Source organism: Ictidomys tridecemlineatus, chromosome 2, assembly GCF_052094955.1.
Source record: "Ictidomys tridecemlineatus isolate mIctTri1 chromosome 2, mIctTri1.hap1, whole genome shotgun sequence".
NCBI classification, from domain to species: domain Eukaryota; kingdom Metazoa; phylum Chordata; class Mammalia; order Rodentia; family Sciuridae; genus Ictidomys; species Ictidomys tridecemlineatus.
This window is the reverse complement of record NC_135478.1, coordinates 142,631,944-142,658,404: the sequence shown is the minus strand read 5'-3', so window position 1 is coordinate 142,658,404 and position 26,461 is coordinate 142,631,944. Positions and strand designations below refer to the sequence as shown.

Sequence of the window (26,461 nt, the reverse complement as noted above, 5' to 3'; positions counted from 1 at the left end):
TGTTCAAAGAGGGCCCATTAGTTCATGAACTATTAAGAAAAGTACTATTCCATTTGTATTTTCTAGGTTTAAGTTCATTTGCCTCTTATTTACATGTCTGAGATACATATTCTTAATCTAAATAAAACATACTTTTGCAAGTTGAAAAGACAAGTACCTAAATAAGTGACATAATGGCATGATGTTTATCTGGGAAGTATAAGGAAGGCTTCTTTCATATAATATAAAGAACAAGTTAACAAAGTGACAACATTGGACATTTAAGTAAATTTGTACATTCAAGTAAATTTGGAAATAGAATGGTTTGATAAAATATGTGACTTTTCCTTTCCTTTTTGAGTTTTTTTAATGTTAGTTAATCTAAAAGCCATACTGAGTCTTTTAGTTATCACTAGAGTGATAAATACTTTATAGTTAGTTTCTTACTTGATGGTAGGAAGTATATATTGTCCCCAAATGTATTCACTCATTGGTGGGTAATATCTCTTTTCAATTTTGTGTTTATAGCAAGCCACTGATGTTGAAATCGGAACTGATGTTGTCCCTTCCATCACAGTGCAGGTATTGTACCAGGTTTTAGATTGTAATGTGCCAACAGCATTAAATATTCATCATATTGTCCCTATCGTTACCCTGTAAGAAGTTTATGGAAATATAAAATGAAACTTTGAAATTTTCAGATTTTCCTTAACCTTGTGTAGTGAGTAGAAAACCTTCGTTGTTACCTGCAAATATAAAGCTGATATTTGCATTTATTGTAATATGTATATAATATAAACCATCATCATGACTTTTTCTACCATTATTTAGATGTGTAGCATGATTCAGGTTTTTTTCCCCCTAGAAGTAAAATTATCATTTTAAATCTGCTAAAGAAATTGTGTCATCACCATTCATAATAGACCAACCATTTGATTGTAGCATCACATGTAGTAGACTGTGAAATGATATTGGGGAAGCACATGGATGCTAATATAATTCTTATATGTATGGCCATGTATATGTTTGAAAAGAATTCCCAGGCATTCATATGGCATAATATTAGCCTTAAATGGATGTATTTATAGCAAGAAAATATTAAATGGAGAAGCCACAAAGTAGAGTAGTGACAAATTGATAGTCTTAGAAAAATAGAATATGAAGGATGTGGTTTTGCTTAAGATTTTGAGTCCCGTCATTGTAGAATTTTAGAACTAGAACTCTAATGTAGAACCTTCTTAAGGCATTTAGATTAAAGTGTGGTAATCAGTCAGCACATTATTAAGCTGAAAATATTTATCACTGCCCAGACCTTGGAAGCCAGGAAAAGTTGTGGATTTTGGCAATTCACTTAGTCAAAACTTGGACAAGTCTTCATATTTTCTTAGATTATGGGTTGCTGTCCTTGGAGAAGCTTGACAGAGCACCAGGCTTTACCAATTGTGTTCGCTTACACTGGACCCAGCGGGTGGCCCACGTGTGGAGATCTTTGGTTGAAGTTGAAGGGAGCCCAATCTTATAACAGTTTCCTCAACTAATTTTTTTGGATTCTTGCCACTAGAAACAAGGGTGGTCTTTCCCAGTTTCCCTTCCCCCTATCCAATCAAAGACTCTATCTCATTAATACTTCTGAGTCTGGAAAGGAATTAGTGGCAAGAAATCAAAGATATTAAGAAAAAAAAAATAACCAGAGATCCAGAAATGATCTATACTTTTGTGTGGACAAGCCTCTTTTTACCTATGTAATATTATTCAGACACATGTGCATACTAATTCAGGAGCACACTGTAAATTGCAAAAAAGAAATCTTGTATCTAAACCAGGTAACATTGCTTATGCCACCTCCACTCCAATCAACCAGGAATTATTGCTATATGTAAATACACTATCCCTCCTGTGTGATTCTGAAGCTTTCATGTGAAATAGCCACCATAAGATGATGGCATGACATTACTGGAAAATTCTCCACTAGTGAAATTTACTATATTTGAGAATGCCAAACTCACAACTCTTTCTCATTGCCATTATGAAAGCATGAGAAAGAATGCAACATACAAGTGTTACACAAAATTGGCTAGACTCACACAGCGGACACAATGATTTCCTGATCCTGTCTGACAGTTTCTATACAAATTTCTGCTATAAATCTCTCCTTATGGCCTTTTATAACAAGAGCAGCCAAGACATATAACCATGCAAGTTTCCATCATAATAAATCCTGTTAATTGAGAAAATTTTTCCATCTGTTCCAAATGAATGAAGATGTGGCTACCTTGAGTATGTGTGCATGATGCGTGACCATCTATTCCAGGCAACTAGGCAGTGAGGTTGTTCATACCTGGTCTTTGAAATCATATTTATATATCTAGGATAAAAATTTGGAATTATATTTCTTCAGATTATATTTCATTTCGTTAGAAGTAGAAAATAGCATGGAAAATTCTCATATTAACATTTTATATGTTCTCCTTAATATTCTATAATTATTTTCTTTTTAAAATATGAAGTCTATGATCTAGCCAAGTCTTTAATTCCTTTTTTTTTTTTGGCTCAAACACAACTATTCTTTGTTACTGTAGTTATTTTTGTCACATCTTTTTGATTTATGTTTTAAAAGTGCCTAAACCATTATTGGGATTCAATAAATCTGTGTATGGGTGCTATCATGATTGTGCATCTAAACTAAATGCAAGCCCTTCTTGTAATAGCATAAAATTTTGATTATTGTCTAAAGTAGATATCATTATGTCAGGCAAAGTCAGAATGTCTGCTCCTTTATAAATAGCATATTACTACTTTAAGGTGTTTACATTTTTGGTTATAAAATAGAACTTTCATGATATGTTCCTGGTCACAGTTTTCAGATCTCTAGCACTTATTGACTCAGTGAGCTGGAACATGTTTTTTACCTTCTCTGAACCTCTATTTTTAAACTGTAAAATAGGAATCCTTTTTCATTTGCAGAGTTATTTTGAGATTTAACCACAGTTGGTTAAAGGTAAGGACTCTTTTTTTTTTGGTAAGGACTCTTTAGTACTGGCAAATTAAACTGCTGTTTAATTGTGATTCTTCCACTTAGAGCAGCCTTGGAAAAATTACTTTGTACCCGTTTTCTGTAGAATGGTGTGTGATAGTATACACTGCTGTGAAGATTAAATGAGATAATACACAGAAATAATTTATTAGTACAGTTTCATGCATATAAAAGCTGCTAATGACTATTATTAATATCGTTAATTTTGTTTTAAAATAAAAATACATGCATATTTATATATATATATATATATATATATATATATATATATATACACACACACACACACACACAAACTGGCATTGTATCATTGTTGATAGTTAAATACCTGTAATACTTAAATATATTTATTGGGCTAGAATTTATTTACTTATTGAAGAAATTTCTGCCACATGCATACATTTTTCTTGCCATAATTTTCATCAGTATTGCATTGTTCACCTTTGAGGTATCATTGAGGAAGTTTTGTTTATGGCATGCCAAAATCTGTTACTAGATTTTTCTTTTCTTTTGGGAGAACATTTTTTTTTGACAAATTAAAAGTCAAGGAAGTGCTATTCATTTGCTGTGCTTGTCATATTTGTTTGCATTAATAATTACCTCTTAAAAATTTTGCTTTGCAGTTAAAAATTTTTCACTTGAAATTAACACATTTACTGATAAACATATATAGTGCTTGCAGGTATATTGTATATTTTCTGTATTATATGTATAATATATATCATTACTATTTACTACATATATTTTATAATATAGCAAGGCTAATACATGCCTTTTATTTAAGAGAAAAGCCAAAACTACTTAAATATTTTTTGTAGTTGTAGATGGACACAGTGCCTTTATTTTATTTTATTTTTATGTGGTGCTGAGGATCAAATCCAGTGCTTCATGTATGCTAGACAAGTGCTTTGCCATTGAACTACAGCCCCATCTCCCAAACTACTTTTCTTAAAAATAAAAATGTCTTTATATTGTATCAGTTAATAATGATATATGTCTGTCTCATTTAATAGAATCTAATAAGACTGAACTGCTCCATAGAAAATGTACCACATAGAATAGTGTTTCAGTTATCAACCAGCGATTCCCTGTTGTGCATAAGAATCACTTGGAAGCCATAGAAACTATCCATACTTGAATCTGTCCTTAGAGATTCTAAGTTGGTCCAGTGACCCTACCTAGATTGGTGACTATACAATCTGGTTTACTACACTATCCATGTGTGATCTAAAAGAGACTATTTAAAGAGGCTGGTACTTTTAGGAGACCAAATCCAAAGAGAGAATATGCCCAGTGGAAGCTAGGTCCTTAAGCCTTTATTGATAGTGTGAAAATGACACTTTTAGCACTTTGACTCAGTAAAGATCCTTGAGTCTGATGGTTTCTATTGACACTCCTGAGATAAAAGTGAGAAAAGTTCTGGCCTTTGTAGCCATATTCACCATATTTTTCAGGTAAACTGATATTCTAGAGTTCTTAGCTCTTGATTCAAAATTAGACTAGAAAATTAATTAATTAAAAAATTATAGTAGAAAGATTTTTTTAGCATTACAAAGAAAGAGCACCAGTCTGGAAATGCAGTCATGTTAGAGATGTAGCAGTCAATATTGCTATTCTTCAATATTTTCTAGAATTCCTATGTCATATATTTTTGTGATAAGCCATGGAAGAAAATGTGGTGTATCAATATATATTGATACTAGTATAAATCTTTCTAAGTAAGGAAACAATAAGAGAATAATTAGCTGATATAAAAGGAAATATACTGATACTATATATATATAAAGATAAGATAGATAAGATAAATCATGATAGTATAGTTATAGAAAGATAAGATAAATCATGATAGTATAGTTATATATGAAAAAAGAATGAATACATTTATTTCATGATGTAGTTATTCAGTAGCTATGAGGGAATATTTTTCTTTTCTGTTGGTAGATCATTTTTTGACAGCCTTGTAGAGATAATTCACATACCATATGACTCACTCCAGTGATTTTTAGTATGTTTATCAAGTTGGGCAACCATAAACATGATCTAATTTTAGAACATTTGTCTCCCCTGAAAGTCATATCAATAGCTATCATTCCTCATTCCACCCATCTTGAAGCAACTGCTAATCTACTTTCTTTTTCTGTAGATATGGTTATTCTACAGATTTCATGTAAAATGAATTATACAACATGTGCTTATTTATGACTGGCTTCTTTCACTTATAATATTTTCAAGGTTGACATATATTGTAGCATTTGTCGATATTTCATTTCTTTTTTGATGAATATTAATTTATTGTACAACTGTACCACCTTTGTTTATCATTCATCTTGATGCAGCATTTGATTATTACCACTCATTGACTATTATTAATAATGTTGTTAGGAACTTTTGTTCAAGTTTTTGTGTAGATATGTGTTTTCAGTTCTCTCAGCATGGAATCATGAGCCAGTATGGTAAATTTATGTTTACCTTTTTAAGAAATTTTCAAACATTATTTAGTGGTTGTAACATTTTATATTCCTAGTTCTTCCATGTTCCTTGCTAACACCAATTGTTGTTTGGTTATAGCCATTCTCATGTGAGTGTGTGTATGTGTGTGTGTGTGTGTGTGCACGCGAGTGTGGGCACCCACACTCACTCTCTCTCTTTCTTTCTACTGGGGATTGAACCCAGGGGTGCTAAATCACCTGAGTTACATCCCCAGCAGGCCCCCCTACCCCACTTTTAAATTTTAGAGACAGGATCTCGCTGAGTTGCTTAGAGCCTCGTTTTTGCTGAGGATGGCTTTGAACTCATGATCCTTCTGCCTCAGCCTCCTGCTAAAGATATTGAGCATCTTTGCATCAGCATCCTGTGCATATTTGTATCTTCTCTGGAGAAAAATCTGTTTAACTGCTTTGCCCATTTTCTAACTGGAGGGAGTATTTTAGTCTACTGTTGATGTTACATGTTCTATTTTTCTACTTCTAATTTTTCTCAGTTTTCCTAATTATTTGCTAGTTATTTTTAAGTAATTATAATAACATATATAAATTTGGATAAAATGTGATTTTTCTATTAATGTCAATGACTGTTTCCTTAGGTCACACTGCAGAATCGAATTGTATTGCCAAAAGTCAAATTATCCATCTATGTTCAGCCACCATTAGTATTGACTTGTGATCAATTTACCTTTGAATTTCTGGGTAAGTTTGTGTTTTGGCTTCAAGTCTACCATGGTGTGAGGATTTCTTTCTTGTTTATTAAAAAACAAAAACAATATTAGTGTGTTTATTTCAGGGCTATGTTTCTTTTTTAAATAGTGAAGATGAGGCTTTTCTGAAATCAATGATTATATTGTGTTGCTTATATTTTCCTTTCAAGTATCATACATAGATACTCAATCAGTTATTTTGTTTGGAATACATATTTCTAAGTACTTTTTAAAAGCTGGTTGGCTTAGTTATTTGTTTAAATACCATAATTTGAAAGGATTTCTTTGTTCGTATTTCTCTAATGACCTGTTTATTGAAACAGTAACATTTGTAGAAAATATATTAACTTTAGAGTTTGAATCCTAGCTCAACATTCCATGTGTAATTTCAGGAAAGTTACATTAGTAACCACTTGGAGCCTCAGTTATTCAATTTGCAAAAGAGGATAAGAAATGTATTGTTTTGAGGATTTAATTAGAAAAGGAATCTGTGTGGATTTAATCAGAAAATGAATTTGTACAAGATATCCAGCTGGGCATGGTGGCGTGGCAAATGCCTGCAATCCCAGTAGCTTGAGGAGGCTGAGACAGGAGGATCGTGAGTTCAAAGCCAGCCTCTGCAAAAGTGAGATGCTAAGCAACTCAGTGAGACCCTGTCTCTAAGTAAAATACAAAATAGGGCTAGGGATGTGGCTCAGTGGCCGAGTCCCCCTGAGTTCAATCCCCAGTACCCCAACCCCCCCAAAAAAAGATATCCATAATAATGTCTAAAACAATAGACCTGTCCTAAAAGGCAACTCTTAGTAAGGATTTCTTTCTATAGCATTATCACCAACTACTGACATCCAACCTGCCATTAGTCCTGTGAAAATGCTCTTTTGAGTTTTCTGTCAAGTCTTTGTGCCCTTCCACCTCCTATATCAACTGATGGCAGCTAATGAAAACTCAATAAATATTCATTAAATGACCAAACGAATGATTGACTGAAGTAACCTTGTAGGTGAGGCCCAACCATTAGATCTCACTTTAAAATATTTTTATAATACTTTCAATTTATTTTTCTAAAACACATTCTGAATAATTTATTTTTCCAGTTAAAAATCTCTTATGGCTTTCTAACACAAGTCGGAGGCCAAGTTCATTAATGCAAAGACATGCAAAGTCTGCTAAGTTCCTACTCTTACATTCTATTTCCCCTCTTCCATTTTCCCCTACAAACTGTGTGCTAGCCATGATAAAGTATAATTTTCCCCTAATTTTTCTTTCCCTTTTTGTGAACCTTTTTTTCTGTCTGTTTGCACGATGAGTAGTAATGTCCAATGCTGGATACCTTGTTCTGGAGTCAGTTACTACCCCTGATATTACTTGTTTGTTGGATGATCTTTACCACTCTGTGTTCTGCTTTCCTCACACATAAAAAAAATAGGAGCTATAATGTTTACCTATCTTATAGGGTTGTTGTGAAGATTATGTGAGTTACTCCATTTAAAGTACTATGACAACATAATAGCCAAGTTATGGAATCAACCTAGGTGTCTGTCATTAGATGAATGGATAAAGAAAATGTAGTGTGTATAAATAGTGAAATTTTATCAACTATAAAGAAGAATACAATTAGGTCTTTTGCAGGAAAATGGATGGAACTGAAGAGTAATTCTGAATAAAATAAGTCAGAATAAGTCAGACACAGATGTGGAAGCTAGAAGAAAAAACAAATAGCAAGCAAATAATGAAAAATTATGCTTTATATGTATAATAAGAATTGTAATGCATTCTGTTGTCATGTATTAAAAAAATAAAATCAATTAAATAAAAAATGAAACAAAACAGGTTAAGAAAAGAAAAAGGGTCTTCTTGAAATTAGGGAATGGAAGGGGTTTGGACAAGGGGGGAGGGAAGACTAGGGAGATATTGGAGAGTGAAATTCATCAAATTATATATTTGTGTATACACAAATGTGCCACAATGAAACCTACTCTTCTGTATAATTAATGTTCACCAATGAAAATGATTAAAAAATAAAGGACTTATGACAATATTTGGCATATAGTGAATACTTAATAAATTTTAACTGTTATTAATAACAGTTGACCTGATTATGTAATTTACATTACTTTTATTTTATTTATAGCACCAGAGATGATTAGCACAGTATCCTTTTCTGTTTATTTGAAAAAAAGTTATACACCATCTGATTTGGAAGGAAATGCTGTTGTTTCTTATTCTAGACCTACAGGTAAACAGTGGTTCACACATTTGCAAGCCTATTTATGCCTTTAAATTGTTGGAATTATCAGTTAAATGATGATGTGTTTAAGATGGGGAGACATGTTGCAAAATATAATTTAATAAAAACCTGCTCTTTTGTACTGTTAAATGAACATTCAGGCTTTAATTACTTTTATATGTTAAGAGGAGTTAAGTATGTTTAACTGACTTCCATATATAATGTTTGGTTCCTTTTTTCAGTTAATAGCAAATTCGATATATTTTTATTCCCACTGGAAAAATGTTATTGTAGATCAAACTTCATTTACTTGAACTAAAGAAAAGCCTAGTCTAACTTAGTTAAAACAAGAAAAGAATATTATGGATTACTCTAACATGACAGTATTCAATTTTAGACAATATTCTGGTGACTATGTAAGACTCTTTAGTATTTTATATGTTAAAATATTTAAGAACAAATATATTAAAATTTGGTCTGTATTTTTTCAAAAAATCTTTTAGATTTTTAAAGGTTGCCAAGTAAGTTTCAATCATTTTAAATTTCTATTTGGTTGAGTCCAACTTGATAAGTATTGTTTCTTTTTCTTTCCTATGTATTGAATTCATCCATGATAACAGTTTGACATGAGTTTGGAAGAAAATTAAACTTAGTAGTCATTACTTTTTTAAATGCACTTTTAAATGTAGTATATTTGATAATAGGGCATTTCAACAATATCAATCTTTTTAAAAGTGTTCTGTGCATACATATATATTTTAGTTTTAAAATGGCTTATTCATGTTTTTTTCCTAACTATTTATGTCCATTTGCTTACTTGGTGATTTTTTTCATATTTTTAATTTTTTCTTTGTCTGAATTTTCTTGCTTAGTCATTGATAAGTCTATATGCTTTAGTATGACTTTATAACCTACATATGTGCTTTAGAAATCTATTTCTTCTGCTTTGTAAAGTATTTTGCTTTAAAAATTGTTTTAAAAATTTATTTTTAGCTAGAAGTAACCACTTTAGCCATATACCATATTTTTTCAAATTTGTGGTTATAGACATATTTATATTTAATGTTTAAATAGCTTTGATGAAATTTGTTTTAAAAAGAAGGAAAAACTTCATAAAGAATTAAGGAATAATGGACCTTTTGGTTGGATATTTCTGAAAGGAACATTGAGGCTTCTCTTTTCCTCCATATAGGGGTTGAACCTAAGGCACTAATCAAGTGGTATACCACTGAGCTACATCCCCAGCCCTTTTGATTTTGAGACATCGTCTCATTAAGTTGCCCAGGCTGTGCTTGAATTTGTTATTCTGTGCCATAGCCTCCTGAGTCACTGGGATTACAGGCATTTGGCACTTCACCTTGCTAAGATTTTCAATGTTATTTTCATTTTGACACATGAGATAAAGAAGCAGAAATATTTGGTTAAGATCTCCAGAACAATTTTCATTAATTGAACATTTCAATAACTGTCAGCATATCACACCTTGCTATACTGTCAAATATACAGTTGGAAGTCTGCTAATGCTTTAATTTCACAACTTCTTTCATTCATTTTTTAAGGAAAACTCATAATACTGGTTGAAAATAAATTTAAAATAGATAAATGGGTCATTAAATATGGGCAGAATGTTTCAAAATACATTATAAAGTTGTAAAATCAGTCTCTGAGCTTATGGTTGCACATACCATTTGGGGCTACTATGCTTTTTTATAGATGAAATTTAAAAGATTAATAAATTATTCCTGGAACAGAGCACATAGATATTAATTGGCTGAAAGTGCATTAGAAATTAAATGTTAAGAAAATTATGTAAACATAAAAGAATACCAAGCCCCTAAACCCCAAATAAACATTGCTTCATAGTAGTATCTACTAAAATTATTTCAAGCAATAGTGATCGGAAAGATTATGTATTGGGCCTTTTAGTTGTTTTCCATCTAATATTCTTGATACCATTTACATATTGAGTACTTTTTACATATTGAGTACTTTTTGACTAGATCAGATATCTTTACCTCTTTTTACCACATTTAACACTGGAATAACACATTCATGGACTCCTGAGTGCAAATACATTGTTGGATTACATTTATTCAAGCCAGCCTCTTCAATTATGAACACTTTGTGTTGGTTTAGAGGGCATCTACACCATCTGTGAGAATATCTTGAAAATTTTAACTTATATTTTAAACAGATGTTTATTAAATTTATGTTGTAACCTTACTGCAGATAATCTGTTGCATTCTTTCTCCTCTATCCCCTTTTGCATTACATCTGATGGATAGATCGAAATCCTGATGGTAAGTGAAAAGATAATTTAGAAAGAGATGAATTTCAGAGCTGAGATTTGGTTGATGAGCATTATACCATAAATTAACTGTTTTATATAGACTGCTATTTTAATTATACAGACCTCTTTAGGATAATATGGTGATTTGATCCTGCTGTGGAGAACATAGTAGCTAGTTCCATGAAGAGTTAGATCATTACTAGTTGTTTCAGAGTAATGAAAAAGAACAAAGTTAAGAAAAAGAACAGAATGGCTCCTTTTGAAAAACATTAAAGGATGTAATTGTCAACTTATTGCTCAAAGTGTTCTTAGTTTTTATTTACAAGTGTACTTGTTATTATTTACATGCTTTGTTATTTTTACTTAAGAAAAAAATGAAGAACAAAAGTGTTTGTCATTGAATTCTAAATTGTCTATTTTCTGCATGCCTCAACAGATCCACCTTTCTCTCTGATAAAAATGCTGGGTATACTCACTCTGTGGGCCTCTTTCTTGTCTTGTTTAGAATTTGTGGGGGACTGTCATCAAATTCTGGGCCCCTTGAACTTGCTTGGGTCAAATGTTGTTACTCATTTGTGCATACCTCCCCAAATCCTTTGTTTGACTCTGCTGTAATACATGTCATAATGGGAGTTTTATTAAATTTATTTCTTATGTTTTCCTAATAGATTTTGAATTATTTGAGTGTATTGATATATTATGCAATATTAGGGTGCACAGCAGGCACTAAAAGTATCTCTTACTTTGATTACTTCTTTCTAGATATCTAACTTCATATGGTGGTTTATTTTTATTAAAGATACTTTTGTCAAGATAAATTTTAGATAATATTAATTGATTTGTAACAAATATAATTAAAGTACTTAACAGAATATTTATTGGCATGATTTTAGTAATGACAACAATTTGAGTCATATAACAAATATCTTGATACCTGAAGGTATATTTATATGAGAAATAGCTTAATAGAAATAATGTTAAATTATAGTTTAATTCATGAAAATTCTTTTATTGATAATGAATATTTACATTTTAATTCTCAAGATTGTATGCAACTGATAAGATTTTGGATTAAATACTGTAAAATAGAATATTAATTTTAAGTGATTAGCTTTAAGTTGAAAAACACCAGTAATGTTTGAAATAAATTTATTCTTTTTTACTGTAAATTCAGCCTAAACTATCAGAAAAAGAATCACAATTTATGGAAATTTTAATGTTTCAATACAAAACTAGAACTGGTTTTAATAATTTCTTCTGATATATTTAAAAATGTAATTAAGCTTAAGGGAGTATATTTGAGATATTCAGCCACATGAAGTAGGCAAGAAAATAATATGTTGCCACTTGGGCTTACATGCAAGGCTTCATATTTCAAAGACTGATCTTTATTGTCCTGATGTGTCCAGGTTATTTTGTAGATAAGCAGTTCTGCTTTTACATGTGGAAAAAGAGAAGCAAACAAGGTTTTATGTTGTCCCACAAGAGTTAGTCTCCATTATTTCTCCATTAAAGTTACTTGACACGGGCAGTGTAAAACATGATTGCCGATGAAGCACAGTACGTAGCCAGACATAACAGGAAGGGATCAAGGAAGTTCTGGCTACCAGACATTGCTACTGCTTTGGGGTTCCTTGTTTTCAGTAAGAAATTACTCTAGCAGGCCCCTGGAAAGAGTTCTAAGATATTATATAGATGTGTAATGTATAGATGTAGTTATCCTACTTTAATATAGATGTATGTTCTTTTTTCTTTTTAAAACACATTTTGGCTTCCTGTTTGACACTGATACTGGACTCTTGGGTGTGCCAGGTGTAATTAGAATTCTCTTCCTGGAAAAATTGTTCTGTCAGGAGTGGTTTTGATGTGAATTTTCTCTCTGAGTGCTAAATAATTTTGTGATTAATTGCACTGTGTTAGTTGCGACTATCCGTTTCCTCTAGTAGGTTAGGGGAAGGGAAGTGTTTGAGGGAGAAGTGATTATATTTGCTTAAAAAAGCCCTACAGAAAAAAGTCAGACTGGTGAATGATGAGGCCAATATTTGAGTAAATACATGTTGAAATTTTCTTTTAGCGTACCAGAGTTGAGTAGGCCAGATATAGAGACTGTTTTGCCTATTGCATAGAGGAAATACTGCAGATAATAGGCAAAGTTAGGCCCAGTTAGGCTCTTTCAGTTAAGTTGAAAGCTGTTCTATGAACAACCTTGAAAAGTCTTTAAATACATGTAATTCTTTCTTTATTACAGACAGATGTGTGCGCGCATGTATACACACACATACACACACATGCGCGCGCGCACGCGCACATGCCTCTACTGGCCTTTGACTTTAGTCTTTGCTATGGTTACAACCTGAAGAATAATTGGAAGCCAAATTTATACTTTAAACTGCTCAAGAAAATGTAAACTCCAATAGAAATGTGCCTCAAATAACCCATGTTTATGTACTAGAGATTATATTGAATTCCAGTTTGAAGGGTAATATCATAAATTAGTGGCATTCTAATTTTACTTCTAAAGGTATGGTTTCCTTAATCTGGTTTTTATAGATTGTCATTTTCATTTTTTTCCCTAAAGGTAAAACTTTTCAAGCTGCTGTCTTTTAAAAAATAGCCATAATCATTTTATTTAGTATGAGTGTCATCATTTTTCAAAGTAATATTTTCCAAATGTCCTATGAAGCAGGTTTACAATTCCTGGGGAGAAAAGAAATTCTGGAGAGGTTCTACAAATCTTAGCAACTACAGATCATTGCCCTAATGTGTGATATTGTCATTAAATGACCTAACTGAATTGTGAATTGAGTTCTAATGTATTTTCCTCCTTGGGTTTATTGGTGCTTATAATACATTTATTTCTGTTTTGGAAAGTGCTACAAGTTCTTGAAGATTTAGGATAATAATCTTCAAATAAAGAGACTCAGTAGTATAAAGCTAGTGTTGTTGATCATCTTAATTTATTTTTTAACCATGAATTCAGTATGTACCTGGTCCAAGTGACGTGGAGGCTATGGTGCAGTTTTAGAAGAACAATTGGAGCCAACTTTTGTTTGAGCATTTAGCTTAGAATATGATATTACAAAATGTATATAAGATAGCTTTGTGTATAGATACAATTTTCAGGAGTTGGCTGTTGTACTACTCATTAAAATGGAAAAAAAGATCTCTATTTTTGTTCTTTTCAGATCATATCTATTAATTAAAGTTGTAATTTATTTTTTGTGGCAGAAGCATATTCAGTGGGCACATTTTCATAATTCAGGGATATATAGAATATATGGAAATTTCCTTAAAGTTGGAAAAAGTAGTGCTTTATAATTTTTTAATGATTTTTTTTGTGTGTGTGGTGATATTGATAGTTGTGGTTTGACCATGTTTTAGATCATGTTACCATAGTATTTGGATTCAAAACATTTCATCATTATAAAGTATAAATACATATGCCTCTAAAAACCTCACAGAATGTCAGGAAATAATACCCTGGGATTTTCCTTGAGAGACACCAGTTATAATTTGCATCTAAGATTCCAGGAGAAGTGAATTTAACATATGTTGGTTATGAACAAAAAATGAGCTAGGTAAAATTTGATGGATAATAGATTATGCTGAAGAGAATGACAAATATGCTCCACATGCTCTGAAAAACTATTTAATTGGCCTCATATATCAATATTCTTGCCATTGTTGATGATAACTCACTATCCTGGTGAATAAGTAGTACTGAAAAGTGTATTCCCAGCCTGGATGTAGAGTAAGCCACACAATTCCAATTGTCATTAACAAAATATATTGCTAATTCCAGCGATCCTGCTCTGGGATCATGTCTCCATACGTATAACTGCTTCTGCTTTTGCTATTTTTAAGCTACTCACTGACTACACTGTGAAGAAATAAAGGAATTAATGTGTAAATCCATCAAGTAGAGTAGTACATTTTGAGCTTTCCACTTCTCTACATAGTATGAAGTATGCTAAGATATAGACTTGTGTATATTATTTTTTATCTTTAATCCTATTCAGTCAAAAATTCAGTTATCTATTTCAATATGAATATATTGAAAACATTTGACAATTGAGTGATAGGAAAGCTTTTCAAAATGTCACTTAAAACGATATGCAAAGTTAAATGTCTTAAAAATGTAATATGAAAGTAGTATTCTTAATACTAATGTGTAAAATGGACATGGACTTCAGTAGAATGTCAGTAGAGCAAATTATGCTTTCATATTCATCATTAATTAAAAATGGTTAATATAATTTGAAGTAAGACTACTTAAATATTTAAAATGTTTTGATAGAGAATATTTTAAATATGGTTGCATAGAGTAATCTTACTGATACAAAATTCAGATTTTTTTTTTGCTCATTTTAGCTGATAGTCTTGGATTAGAGATTGAGCTTTGAAGATTTTAAAGACTTAGTTTAGTCATTGAATATAAGTAACTATAATGATTTTTATAGTTTTCAAATATGATGATGTAAAAATATGATACTATTATTAAAGATCTTATGCCTATATTTCTTTTAAGATTTTATTTTTGCTTTGCACTTTTAAAAAATATAAATCAGGATGGTGTTCTACAGTCATTGTCATTATACTAAATAAATTGGGCAGGCAACAGACTTACAAATTAAAATAAGTTACTACTCAAACTACAAATTATTCTTTGCCAAATTATTTGTCAGATCTATGAATCTTCGTGTCTTTTCTTATTTCAGGCACTCCTCGAGTTGTCCAGTGTAAATTTAGACTTCCCCTGAAATTAATCTGCTTACCAGGTCAGGCTTCAAAAACTGCAAACCACAAACTAACTATTGATACCAACCAATCTCCAGTCAGTCTTCCCAGTCTCTTCCCAGGTAGGACTTTTGAACTAACATGCCTGTAGCATCAGAAATGTTAAGAATTTTTAATGGAATTCTTCATTAGCAAGTAATGATAGGGCAATTATCTGGTAAATGTTAAATAAGAATATAAAAATGCCTCAAAGACTTTTCCCTCATTTGACCTGTTCAAAGGCGAAATGGCTTATATCAACAAGGTAATAAGTTGTACCTTTTAAGTTTGATTAAAATTATTATAATCATTATTTTGCTTCAGTATTCAGAAATAAAAACTTTTTAGATTGGAATTTGGGGCTTGTAATATAAATATTCATTATTTATCTTTATTGTGGATTTTTGACATATCCTCTAAGAATATAAATATTTAATTCTTTATCTTCATGTGGGCCTTTGGATATGTACCTTTTTAAAGTATATTCTTTCTTAAAACTATTTTTAGTTGTAGATGGCCACAATACCTTTATTTTATTTAATTTATTCATTTTTTATGGAGTGCTGAGGACCGAACCCAGTACCTCACACATGCCAGGCAAGCACTCTACCACTGAGTCACAACCCCCACCTGAAAGTATATTCTTATATTCCTGAAAAGTAATCTCATATAAGTAGGTGCTCTTTGTGGTTTTCCTGTCTACAGTAGCAGGAGGGAACATATGTTCATTCAGGTCATTTTGTGGGGCTTATTTAGGGCTCCAGTATCACAATGATCATTTGGGGTAATTTGTCAAGTTGTGACTTTTTCCAAGTCTCAGTTTTTCTGAGTAGTTTAGACAAATAGAAGCTTTGATTGGATAAAGCATCTTTAGTAATCAAGGTTTCTAATGTATCACATCCATTAACTTTCTTGGTGATGGGTGGAATTAAAGAAAAAATTCTGGGGATTAAATCACCCTTTTAAGTCCTTCATTAAAAATCAGCACTGTTGGCTATGAGATGTACCCTCATCCTTTTATTTGTGGATAGGATTTAGAATACAGAGAATATTTCCCAAAAGGTTTAGAAATTTATAGTAAGTCAACTTTTGTGTTATTAATTACGTAAAGTGCTTTAAATTTATTTTTCATTAATTTGAAGTACTTAAAAAACTTTATTTATATGTAACTCTTTGAGAACATCTCTAAAATCAAATATTCTTTATTAAAATTATTCTATTCTTAAGTTTGAGTCAAATGTGTGTATATATTGCTAGTAAATATTTTTTATCTCTTATTTTTCTCCTTCTGCTTCCTTTATACTTACTCAGTTAGAGATTGAATAAAAATACATACTTTTGAATAGGGAGATAATCTCTATAAGAACTATCTGCAACTGCAAGGCATGGTAACACACCTGTAATCCCAGCAGCTTGTGAGGCTGAGGCAGGAGAATTGTGAGTTCAAAGCCAGCCTCAGCAAAAGTGAGGTGCTAAGTGACTCAGTGAGACCCTGTCTCTAAATAACCTACAGAATAGGGCTGGGGATATGGCTCAGTGGCCGAGTGCTCTGAGTTCAATCCCTGGTATCAAAAAAAAAAAAAATTATCTGCAACTTTGTGGAAAATCATGTGACTATATTAATATGGGTATATTTTTTGCTTACTTTATTTTGTTCCATTGATCTATTTGTCTATGCCCACCAACATTGCTAAATATTAATAGCATACTGTCTTAATTATTGTAATTTACAATAAGTTTTGATTTCAGGTATTATAATATTTCCAACTTTATTCTTGTTTTTTCAAAGTTACTATAGATATTCTAGCTTTTTTTAATATAAATGTTAAAATCAATTTGTTAATTTAAAAATATCCTGCTGGGATTTTAATTGGGATTGGGATTGCATTGATTCCATAGACCAATTGAGAGAAAATTAACATTATAACAATATCAAACAAGATATAATTTGCTCTACTTATTCTAGTTTATTAAGATGAAAGTACAGATCTTCATCTATTTAGGGCTATTTCATTTCTCAGGGAGGGTAACTTTTTCAATGTATAGGTCTTACAAATATTTTATCATATTTATTCCAAATTATTTTATATATTTTGATGCTATTGCAAATTACATTGCTTTATTTCACTTTCAAATTATTCTTTGTTGGTACAAAGAAATACAATTAATATGGTACATGGGTTTTGTTTGATGCAACATTGTTAAGTCACTTGTTGTTAGTTTTTTGTATATTTAGTTAGATTTTCTATGTAGATGATTATGTTATTGGCAAATGAAAACAATTTAACTTTTTCCTTTCCAGTCTTGGTGGGTTGTTCTTTTTTGCCTTGCCTTCTGGGGTGATGTTGAATAGGAACAGTGAGAATGAACATTCAGTTTTTCATTAAGTATGCTTTGCTACAGGTATTTTGTCCTTTACTGGGATTAGGAAGTTCTCTCTTAGATTTTTAAGAATTTTATCTGAAATAGGCATTAGGTTTTTAAAGACCTTTTTTGTATCATTTGAGATATATATATCATTGTCTTCTTTAATTAGTTAATATGATAGACTACTTTGACTAATCTTTAAATGAATTCAACCTTTGACTTTTTGGGACTGAATGCTATGATTTTCAAACAACGTTGAAAAATACATATATATATATATATGTATATATGTATATATATGTATATTTGGTTAAAAATATATACATTATATATATAAAATGAACAATGAATATAATTGTACTACAAATAAAAATCTGGAGTCATTTTAAATATGAAAAAAAAAATAGTTTGTTCAAATCTTTGGCTCTTCACTTTTTTTTTTTTGGTGGGGAGGGGGTACCGGGGATTGAATTCAGGGGCACTCCACCCTTGAGCCGCATCCCCAGCCCTATTTTGTATTTTATTTGGAGACAAAGTCTCACTGAGTTACTTAGCACCTTGCTGTTGCTGGGGCTGGCTTTGAACTCCTGCCTCAGCCTGTAGAGCTGCTGGGATTACCTGTCATGGGCCACCACACTGGGCTTGGCTATTCACTTTTCATTTTTGCATTTCTATCAGTTTTTGTTATGTATATTTTAGAAGTCTGTCATTAGGTATGTAGAAGTTTAGAATTGTATGTTCTCTTAATTGTTATGAAGTGGTTCTCTTACTCCTTGTTAATATTTCTTGCCTGAAATTTACTTTGTATGATGTTAAGATAATTAGTGTGACAATGGCACATATAATTTTCTCTTTTAAGTTTTTTATGTATCTAAAGTAGGTTTCTATAAATGATGCATAACTTAGTTTTTAAAATCTGATATGTGCCTATTTTTGAAAATAATTTTATTTATTTAATTGATAAATAAAATTTTATATATTTATAATGTGCAACATTATGTGTTTTTACATGTGAGTGGGTGTGTATACAACTATGACACTCTCTCTATGACACAGGGATTTCCTGGCAGGAGTGGCTATAGGTTTTCTTAGTAGTAAATGACACCAGTGTATTCTGGATAGCAGGCCACTTGGGACCATGGTGGTTCAAATTGCATGACTATCACTGATAACGTTTCTTTATTTCTAACTATATATAGGCATCTCAGGTACACCGCAATTACTAGTTTTTCTTTCTATGTTGCTGCAGATTCTTAAATTGGGCTATTGAACTCTAAGGGCTATTTTGGTTTGTGGATAGCTGTGTACATTCATTTTCTTCCTCCCTTTCTCCCTTCCTTATTTCAGAGAGATGAAGGCTGCCATCTTTTACCTCATCATCTTGGGGATATACTTTATTCCTTTTGATGTTGTTTATTGTTTTCTTCTGTCTGCCATACAGTTTGTAAATTGGTAGTAGGATCTAGGGTTAGCAGAGGCAGGATTAATTATTTTGACCAGAGTTCTTCACTGGTGGTAGTATATACTTTCATCAGGGGGCATATGTGTTTGTCTCTCTTTGTGTGTGATGGTCTAGGGATTGATATTCAGTTTTGAGATCTATTCCATTAGAGGCTGAAAAATGGTATTATCTTATTTCATTCAAGCTTTCTTCAATTTTGAGCTAGAATATTTCTATATAGAGAACCTTTCCCTTAACCAGTATTATTTAAAATAATGCAGTTTGAATGGAAGTGTTTATTTTTTCTTTTTATTAGTAATTTTAAAAATACAGATGGTTTCAACTTATGGTGGTTTGACTTAATGATTTTTCAGCATTTAGGAGAGACCATACTTCAAATTTTGAATTTTCATATTTTCCTGTAGTAGCAATTTGTTTTATGATACTCTTGCTTTTTGGGGCAGCTGTCAGCAGTAAATTCTACTCAGCCATGTAATCATGAGGGTAAACAATTGATACTCTACACTGTATTATGTTGCCAGTGTTTTTTTGGATTCAGGTTTTCATCAAATTATATGAGATAATTGTCACTTTGTTATCAAATAGATTTTGTGTTAAATGATTTTTGCCTAACTATAAACCACTATGAATGTTCTGAGCACATTTAAGGTAGGCAAAGGTAAGTCATGATGTTCAATAGGTTAGGTGTATTAAATGCATTCAAAAAATTTTTTAGTTGTAGATGGACACAATACCTTTATTTTATTTATTTTTATGTGATGTTAAGGATCGAACACAGTACCTCACATGTGCCAGATAAGCATTATAATGCTGAGCTAAAACCCTAACACTGAAATGCATTTTGACTTATGATATTTTCAGTTTACATTGGATTTATTGGAACATAATCCCATCATAATCTAAGGAACATCTATATTTGAAATAAATACAGATGAATCAAATAGAGATGATTCTCTATATAGTCTGATAGTGACCATTTGTTTTTGTTTTGTTTTTAGTATCAGTATAAATACATGCCTTTAAATATGTTTGATGTTTCATTTTATTGCATCTGTTATATTTTTTGATCCTTAAATATTTTGTATGTGGCTAGTTGTAGCCTCTTTTTTTTTAAAATTAGAGCTTTATGGTTATACACAGTAGTTGGGTTCATCCTGACAAACTCATACATGCATGGAAATTGATTTAGTGATAGCCTCTTTAAGTAGGTTCCCAAGTCCTTTTCATAGAATAGGTTTCTTGCTATCTGCTGTGGTAGTATATCTTAGGTTCTCTTGGGCATGATCTCCTTTAGACCCAGAATTAATCACTAAAATAAAAGAAATGAAATCTTCCAGCATGTTACTCTGAGTCAGAAATTTCAGCAATTGGAAGCTACTATGAAAATCAAAGTTAATATATTATCATTAATATATGGACTTTAAATATGGCTAGTGTCATAAAAATATATTCAGCTAAATTTCATATATTAAGTGTTAATTGTTCCTTCTGTTTATGTAATATGTTTTCTTTTTTCTGTAGGTTTTGCCAATCAGTCAGATGATGATCAGGTCAATGTAATGGGTTTTCGATTCTTAAGTGGCTCCCGAGTTACTCTTCTTGCTTCCAAAACCTCTCGTAAGTAAAATCATGTTTTTACTGCTTTTGTAAGTTTCTATTAAGTACAATCAATCACAAAGCATTTTCGCATCAAGATTCCTGCAAAGGGTAAGGGTAATGTTTAGATATCAAAAACTAAGAGCCATCATATTAAGTATATAGGATGTAAAAGTTATGAAGATAGGATTGCATTTTGTTAGAGATATATGACTGGTTTGGGGGATGAGAAGGGTTTGAGAGGGGGAATTTAAAGAATTGAAATGTTTTTAAGGTAGTTATATAGTAAACTAGGTTTTAGGAGTTTCCAGAAACTTGAATTGATTTTTTGATGTCTATATTCTTATGTTCCCAACTGGACATTGGTAGAGATGAAAGTGAAATGATTTTTGCTGATACTAATCTCAATAGGTAGAAAAGCAGTAATTATACAGTTAAGTTTAAGTTTCAATTAAATATACTTTATTGATTTATTCATATGAAGATAATAGTTGAAAATGGTCAATGCAAAACTGATGACTAATGTTTATAGTATACTTAAGTTACTGAAGTCATATTATCATACACGTCTTCAAGAAAAAAGGGAAATATTAAAAAGTGTTTAACAAATTTGTATTGGGGAAAATGTGTGTGTGTGGAAATAATTTGAGCAAACCCTAATTTATTTACTTCCTACTTTAGGCATTTTCAGTTGTAATTGTTTATTTTATAATAAGCAGAGTAAAATAAGGGTTATCTCTTTTATGCAAAAGAAAGTTGTTAGCAGGAGGAACATTATGAAACAAACTGTGTCTCTGTGCCTAATATCATAATAGCTTTTGGAATTTGTAAATTTGGTGACTATTAAAATGAACTTGAGTACAACTGAATATTATAGAGTAAATCACAGAAGTCAAAAACAACTCTGGGAAGAATGATTTAGTAGTTTTCATGGCCTTTGTGATCTGTCACAATTATTTAATTTTAAAATTATTTTATTGTGGTAAGAATACTTAATATGAGGTCTATCCTCTTAATGTATCTTAATTTTTTTAAAAAAATTAACTCCTTTCTACTTTGTCATAATATTTATCCCCAAGAAAGCAATGAAATATTTTTTCCCAACAAGTGTTGGTATTTTTTATTTTCCAACAAGTATTAAGAGGATATACATCATTATAGGGTATAAAACAATATTGTTGATTATAAGTACATGATACTCTTTTGCTTTTGTTAACTTTTATCATTAGATGACATAATCATTTTGGTGATTATAATTATTCTTTTAAAGTTAAACTAAAAAATTTGTTGCCCATAGTTTTTGGGAAGTTGCATATATCTGTCTCACTTCAGTTGATGGTGCTTTGTAAAAAAATGTAATTGTCCCAATCTGTAATTGGAACCATTTAAAAAAGGCAAAAATTATTGTTTGTGCAAATGAGGGTATTTATAGATAAAGCAGCTCTTAGAGTATTGGTGTTTACCACAATTAACTTCTTCTTATTAAAATTTTACCAAATAGCCGTATAAAACTGATTTATTCACTTCATTTGAGCACATTGCAGTTCCTTGCCATAGCCATAGAGTAGTTTGACAGACTAAATAATGAAACAGAACAGGACTTTTTAAACAAGAACCCAGATAAACTGCACAAATAGAAGCCTGAAGAGAAGCCCCTATAATTTACTATTGGTCTTTTGGCTTCAGTGTCATAGGTTTCTACTCAGAGGATTTTGTAATAAAGGAGATAAGCATGAAATCTATAGATTTCTGGGATTGAGGCAGATATTCATGCTTCTTTCTACTTTTTCAGAATATTTATCCCTAGGAAAGCAATGAAATATATTTTTTTCCCAACAAGTGTTGGTATTTTTCTTTTTTGTGAAAAGCATGTAGTGTTAATTCTAGTATAGAACTCTGGATTGACAGAAAAATCACAAAAGTTGAAGTAGTAAGGCTTACAAAAAATGAACTATGACAAAGGTAGTGTTCAGAGAATGAATTGGTTGTGGATGCCAAAAGTTCAGACAGACTGCAGATTCTTAAAATTATAAGCTCATCAGACAAAGCTATAACCTTGGTGGAGTGGACTGCTAAACTAGAGAGGAGGCTTTGGAGACAAAGAGGTGGAATCTCACAGTAGTGGATATTGAAAAGACCTATTTGATGTTTACTCCAATGAATGAGAAAAAGAAATACACCTAGACAAATCATTTTGAAATTTTAGAGTACTCAGATTAGAAAGGAAAAAACAAGCTACTCAACAGACAGAAATAAAGAAAGCATTTAACTTTTCATCAAAAATGTTGGTTGCTATAGGATAATGAAGACATTTTCTCCAAGATTGAAGGAAAATACTTTTCAGCTTAGAATTCTGCATCCTGCTAAATTGGTAATCAAACAACAATGCTGAATAAACACATAATCTCAGTGTCACAAATTAGGGCTGAACAATTACACATAACAAATTTGTATAACTTCAGGTAGGCATTTGAAAAATGGAAAAGATAACTAATACATTGGACTTTTCTATATCCTAGAAGATTTTAACATGCTAGAGAGAGTAGATAAATCAAATAAAATCAAGTTTTAAAATAACTTCCTTATCCATTTTAATTATTTTGCTTTCAGATATAATAGTAGTTGTACATGGGGAAAAGGATTGGGCCTTCAAAAAGCCTTTCTTTTTATTTTATTTATTTTTTAATTTTTATTATTAATTGTTCAAAACATTACATAGTTCTTGACATATCATATTTCATATAAATTTGATTCAAGTGGGTTATGAACTCCCATTTTTATCCCATATACAGATTGCAGAATCACATCGGTTACACATTCACTTTTTTACACATTGCCATACTAGTGTCTGTTGTGTTCTGTTGCCTTTCCTATCCTCTATTATCCCCCCTCCTCTCCCCTCCCCTCCCATCTTCACTCTCTTCCCCATCTATTGTAATTCATTTCTCCCCTTTGTTTTTTTCCCTTTTCCTCTCACTTTCTCTTATATGTAATTTTGTAAAACAATGAGGGTCTCCTTCCATTTCCATGCAATTTCCCTTCTCTCTCCCTTTCCCTCCCACCTCTCCTCCCTGTTTAATGTTAATCTTCTTCTCATGCTCTTCCTTCCTGCTCTGTTCTTAGTTGCTCTCCTTATATCAAAGAAGACATTTGGCATTTGTTTTTTAGGGATTGGCTAGCTTCACTTAGCATAATCTGCTCTAATGCCATCCATTTCCCTGCAAATTCCATGATTTTGTCATTTTTTAGTGCACAGTAATTTATCCATTGTGTATAAATGCCACATTTTTTTTATCCATTCATCTATTGAAGGGCATCTAGGTTGGTTCCACAGTCTAGCTATTGTGAATTGTGCTGCTATGAACATCCATGTAGCAGTATTCCTATAGTACGTTCTTTTAAGGTCTTTAGGGAATAGTCCGAGAAGGGGAATAGCTGGGTCAAATGGTGGTTTCATTTCCAGCTTTCCAAGAAATCTTCATACTGCTTTCCAAATTGGCCACACCAATTTGCAGTCCCACCAGCAATGTACAAGTGTACCCTTTTCCCGAAAACTACAGAACCCTAAAGAGAGAAATTGAAGAAGATCTTAGAAGATGGAAAAATATACCCACCCTGTTCATGGATAGGCAGAACTAATGTCATCAAAATGGTGATATTACCAAAAGTTCTCTATAGGTTTAACACAATGCCAATCAAAATCCCAACAACATTTCTTGTAGAAATAGATAAAGCAATAGTGAAATTCATATGGAAAAATAAAAGACCCAGAATAGCAAAAGCAATTATAAGCAGGAAGTGTGAATTAGGCGGTATAGTGATACCAGACTTCAAACTATACTACAGAGCATTAGTAACAAAAACAGCATGGTACTGGTACCAAAACAGGTGGGTGGACCAATGGTACAGAATAGAGGACATAGAGACCAATCCACAAAATTACAACTATCTTATATTTGATAAAGGGGCTAAAAGCATGCAATGGAGGAAGGATAGCATCTTCAACAAATGGTGCTGGAAAAATTGGAAATCCATATGCAACAAAATGAAACTGAATCCCTTTCTCTCGCCATGCACAAAACTTAACTCAAAATGGATCAAGGAGCTTGATATCAAATCAGAGACACTGCATCTGATAGAAGAAAAAGTTGGCTCTAATCTACATATTGTGGGATTGGACTCCAAATTCCTTAATAGGATACCCATAGCACAAGAGTTAAAAATAAGAATCAACAAATGGGACTCACTCAAACTAAAAATTTTTTTCTCAGCAAGAGAAACAATAAGAGAGGTAAACAGGGAGCCTACATCCTGGGAACAAATTTTTACTCCTCTTCAGATAGAGCCCTAATATCCAGAGTATACAACGAACTCAAAAAATTAAACAATAAGAAAACAAATAACCCAATCAACAAATGGGCCAAGGACCTGAACAGACACTTCTCAGAGGAGGACATACAATCAATCAATAAGTACATGAAAAAATGCTCACCATCTCTAGCAGTCAGAGAAATGCAAATCAAAACCACCCTATGATACCATCTCACTCCAGTAAGATTGGCAGCCATTATGAAGTCAAACAACAAGAAGCCTTTCTTTTTATATCTGTCAAAAGAAAGTGTAGTGATCTTGAACTGTGTTCATAAAATATCTTCAGAACAAGGGATGTGAGAGTCTTGTTTTACTTCATCTTGGTAGTTCATACCTTTGTTCTTTTGTCATTCAGAAGACATATTAGATATAAAGACAGTTGTAGCTCTTGTGTAGTTACTGGACTAGTATTGGGAGAGACAAACAGGTAAAGAGAATCACTAATAGAATGTCTGATGTGCTTATGGAAGCATGCGCTAAGTGCTATTAGATTCCAAAAGAATGAGACTCCACAGGAGATTTTTATCAGTAAAGAGTCTTTAGGATTGAGATAGACATTCAGGTGGAGGGCATTCCAGGAAGTGGGAAAGGTATCTTCACATGTTTCATAAAGCATGAGGTTTTTAGAGATCAGTGAATTGTCTTGAGTGTCTGAAACATCATATTGTAGGAGCTCTGAGACAGTCCTTTAATGAAGCCAAGAAATTTAGGGACAATTAATGATTGTAATGATAAAATCTAAAGCTATTTGATGCTTAAGTCATGCCTCTATGAGCAGTTTAAATAATGAAGTGATTCATTAATACACTACTATTAATATTTATTAAGGAATTATCAAGGGACATCATGATTATTCTATAAATGCAACTTTTAAAAAATCTTTTAAATGTAAGTATAGATAAACTTCCCCAGTGTCTACTAATATCAAAGGGGTTGTATATTTAGACTATTATATCTACTGAAAATGTTCATATTATTTCTTCCAACTTAGGATCTAAAAAGCATTCACATGTATTTTTTTATCTTACATTTATAATTTCCAAATACCATAAATTATATAGATGCATTGTTTATGTTATGAATACAAACATTATTTATATTGATGTTTTTCAGATGTTCTAGCATGATATTGATATGATGCATTTTTGTGCCATGTTTAAATACAA

The 26,461-nt window shown here is 31.7% G+C and overlaps 1 protein-coding gene across 14 annotated transcripts in view; it reads left to right on the top strand.

Annotated features, from left to right (window-relative positions):
- The window catches only part of Bbs9 (Bardet-Biedl syndrome 9), a 459,963-nt gene that overhangs the window by 205,776 nt on the left and 227,726 nt on the right, over positions 1-26,461 (top strand). For 10 of the 14 annotated variants that reach the window (XM_078039867.1, XM_078039868.1, XM_078039866.1 and 7 more), the window contains 6 exons: positions 508-561; positions 6,096-6,198; positions 8,338-8,442; positions 10,719-10,733; positions 15,442-15,582; positions 20,850-20,945. In XM_078039867.1, the coding sequence (XP_077895993.1) occupies positions 508-561; positions 6,096-6,198; positions 8,338-8,442; positions 10,719-10,733; positions 15,442-15,582; positions 20,850-20,945 (514 nt within the window). The remainder of the gene's footprint in view (positions 1-507; positions 562-6,095; positions 6,199-8,337; positions 8,443-10,718; positions 10,734-15,441; positions 15,583-20,849; positions 20,946-26,461) is intronic. The other 4 variants (XM_078039870.1, XM_005319185.5, XM_078039872.1 and 1 more) reach the window with 2 other exon arrangements.